This window comes from Stegastes partitus, unplaced genomic scaffold, assembly GCF_000690725.1.
Source record: "Stegastes partitus isolate 25-593 unplaced genomic scaffold, Stegastes_partitus-1.0.2 Scaffold553, whole genome shotgun sequence".
NCBI classification, from domain to species: Eukaryota; Metazoa; Chordata; class Actinopteri; family Pomacentridae; genus Stegastes; species Stegastes partitus.
The window spans coordinates 409,778-413,284 of record NW_007578284.1 but is presented as its reverse complement, the minus strand read 5'-3'; the positions used below and the strand labels follow the sequence as shown (position 1 = coordinate 413,284).

The window sequence follows — 3,507 nt, the reverse complement described above, 5'->3', positions numbered from 1 at the left end:
GCGGGCATGTTAAACACATCTCAGGCTTTCATTGAATAAACTTTGGAGATATTGTCGCTCCAACAGCCTGACATTTCTGTGAACAAACGTGCTGATAAGTGGGTCATAAGTAAAAAAATAATCTTGGAAAATACTTCATACATCAAGCTAGAATCTGACAGACACTATTTTGTTTATCTAAAGTTTATGATGATAAAGTTTCACGTGAAGCCGAGATGTTTGAGCAGAAGGCTGATCGGAGGAGTGAGCCGATTGGCTGAATGCACTTCGAGATGTTCAAGTCCAGTGAAAGTACTGATGATGATGATGACGAAGAGCTTCTAACAATCAGACGGGACCGGTTTGGTTTGGCTCGGCTCCGGCTCTCCCTCCGTCCCCCGGTGACCCCTGCCGGCCCGGCGCTGGCCTCCGACGGTCCGACTAACTACCCGACTATTTGTCCGAGGATGTTCTGCAATTACGGGCTCTGGCCCTGCGCAGCGCTAATAACGGCATGTCGCAATTAGCGGGCGCCGAGCGGGGCGGAGGGGTGGGAGGGCATGTGTGTGAGCGGGTGAATTAGTGGCGATGCCCGGCCGGCGTCTGTCACTTTCCATTTGCCCGGGGGGGACAAAGAGGTCCGACCTGTGACCCACTTTTCTCACTCTGGCTGAGGAGGCGGAGAACAAAGACACACACACTGTCCAGGCCGGCCGGGTGTGTGTGTGGCTAACGCCGCCGCTAAAAACTATCCGGTAAAAGTGAAAGAACCAGCACCAGAACAAAACACATCGGAGAGAAGAATACTGTAAAACTGTATCAGCAGTTAAAATAACAGCAGATATCTGTAAAATAATCAGACTTTGAGCAGAGTCCAGTCACTGGTTCCTAATTTACTACTTGGTTTAGGCTCGTTTATGTACTTTTTATTATTTATGTAGCACTTGTATACTTTTCTTTTACATGTTTTATTTAGAATTTNAGGAAGCGATGGCCTTTCATTAAGTGAAGGACACAGTTGTATTTTGACATATGATCGGACTGCCTCGGTGCATGGGGGATCCTGTAATCGTATCTGACTGTACGTAGGATCATAATGTACTTCCTAATAGAGCTGCTGCTGCTGCCAACGTAACCGCTAACACGTTTCTTAAAACATTTAATGCAGTTTGTAATGAAGTTCAGAGAGAACCTGCAGAGCTCGTGTTATTTGTTCTGAAGCTCCGGCTCGTTGCTTCACGCTGCTTTTCTTTAAACACGATAAACTGACGAGCTGCCGTCAGAACCGTCCCAAACAATCGATCCGTAAACGCCCGATCCCCGACAAACAAACGGCGAGGCAGACGAGAGGAGAGATTATCAGGAACAGAACGGAGTGGGGCGGCTCTATTGTTTCTGAAGTCTCTCCGTTATCAGCCGATTGACGGTGAATCACGGCTTCAACAAAAGGCCGCAGGGAGGAGGCAGCTGATTACAAAGCAGGGACACGGCGACGACTCACAAGTGCTGCTTATCTGTCTGAATGCAAACTAAACGGTTAATGAGTAACTGAGCAGCCAGAGGATAAATCAGAGCAGCGGTGAGGAGCTAAGGAGGCGTTTAAATGTGCGATCCTGGAATAATAACAGATAATTAACCCAGAGAACAACTGATGTGTTTCTAATCACACATGTGGAGCTTTGGTCCAGACAGCAACTAAAATATTAAGAATAAAAAAAACCTTCTTACTATTTTTTTTAACAACATTTGTTAAATCAAATTGGGAAAACAGGTCAATAATAATCACAGGAGCCTCCACAAACTCCTGCAGCTCAGATTTCAAGACTGAGCCGACGTGAAGAAAGCAGCTAGCATAGCAACGGCAAGGCTACAAACAAACCAAAACGTGACTTTCTGGAAAGGAGACGTAAATATCTCAAACAACAACAAATATTTTGTTGTTTGGTCGTTTACTTTTAAAAGGACGTTTACGTTCCAGAAACCACAAAGAAACGACATGCAAGAGGATGAAACAGCAAATATTTCTGCTTAAAACAAGGGCGGACAAAAACCACTAAAGCCGACAAAACAAACGTCAGCACAGCCCTGATGGCAGCATCAGACGTCTGACAGGGAGTCAGTCACAGATCAATCACCGATCAATCACCGATCAATCACCGATCAGAACGTTTGCTCCTGCGCTGCTCGACTCCAACTGTGAGGTCAAAGCTCATGAAGATAAAGAAGCAGGGCGACGAACTTCAAATCAAACTTGATCTAAACATTTTAACTCTAAGCAGCCGTCCTGTGGCTCTATTTGCAGGTGGAGGATATCAATAGATGGAAATGTTTAATCCTTTAAAACTACAGCTGGGATTTTAACACGCTAATTTTAATCAATTACAGAAAAAATAACACATATCTAATCACACCTTTCTCAGTTCTTTAATTTCTGGCACTGCGGTAACACTGATGGACACACTCCAGCCAGTAGGTGGCGCTAATGTGACCTCAAGCTAGTTTGCTAGCCGCGAAGAAGATGCTCAGGACAGTGACGTCAGAAAAAGTTTGGACAGGGATGAAGACGAGACCTCGTTGCTCTTCTAGTATTTTTTCTCATCCAGGCCTGATGCTACGTGTCCACAGCAGCGAGTTCGCCAAAATTTGCATAAAGTAGGAGTCACGTCTACTTTATGCAAATGAGCTGGCGGGCGACGCTACGCCTCAAAACTCACAATGAATGGGAAGCGAGAACTGTACGGATCCTGTGGACGCGCACTGACAGCAGGTTGTGTGCAAACGGTGCAACAATAAAGTCCTAAAGTGTTGAATATAATCACTATGACTGCACTTTAAGTTTGCAATAATGTGTGAATGTAGCAGCCAGGTGAACATGCAGGTAAATACAGGTGAACAATAAACTTCTTTGTTGTTTAAGTTCACGTGTACGTCTGCTCGTTGATTCAGTCGCCAACCAACGTTTATCTGAATTGAAAATTTTGCTTATGGTGTCAAATAGTGCAATTAATTAATTACAAAGCCTCTAATTAATAAGATAATTGTTTTAATCGCAACCTGACGACAGAACTGCGACTTAAAGTGATTAAAAGAGCAACTCACCGTCGGTTCTGAGGATCAGCAGGACAGCGGTGGCCATCACAGCCAGGCAGAACGGTAGACCTGCCATCCTGACACCGGACCGGACCGGACCTGGGCCCAGACTGAGCTGTGCTCTCCAAACAGGAGCTTCTGGTCAGCGGGTCAGCGTGTCGGACCGACTCTTTAATCCACAGCAGGACTCTGGGAGCTGGGAGGCTGGTCGGCTGGAGGGAGGAGGCGGGATGGGTGGAGGTTGTCGGAGGGCGATATCACAATATCAGGTGTTCTGGTGTCTCACTGGCTCTCTGGGTCCAAAACCCTGGAGGAGGAAAAGGAACGTTTAATGTTGTTTGAATTTATTGAATCTAAACGTCAGAGCCAAACCGTCAGTAGGTTCAGCTACTTCAACTGGAGACTCACAGACTAGAGTTTAAAGGTGTAAACTGGGGT

The 3,507-nt window shown here is 45.9% G+C and overlaps 1 protein-coding gene across 1 annotated transcript in view; it reads right to left on the bottom strand.

The window, feature by feature from the left end:
* Window positions 1-3,164, bottom strand: part of bmpr1aa (bone morphogenetic protein receptor, type IAa) — a 26,205-nt gene extending 23,041 nt beyond the window's left edge. Inside the window, exon 1 of the mRNA XM_008288331.1 lies at window positions 3,079-3,164. Coding sequence (XP_008286553.1) covers window positions 3,079-3,145 — 67 coding nt within the window. The 5' untranslated portion in view covers window positions 3,146-3,164. The remainder of the gene's footprint in view (window positions 1-3,078) is intronic.
* Window positions 3,165-3,507: the final 343 nt, after the last annotated feature.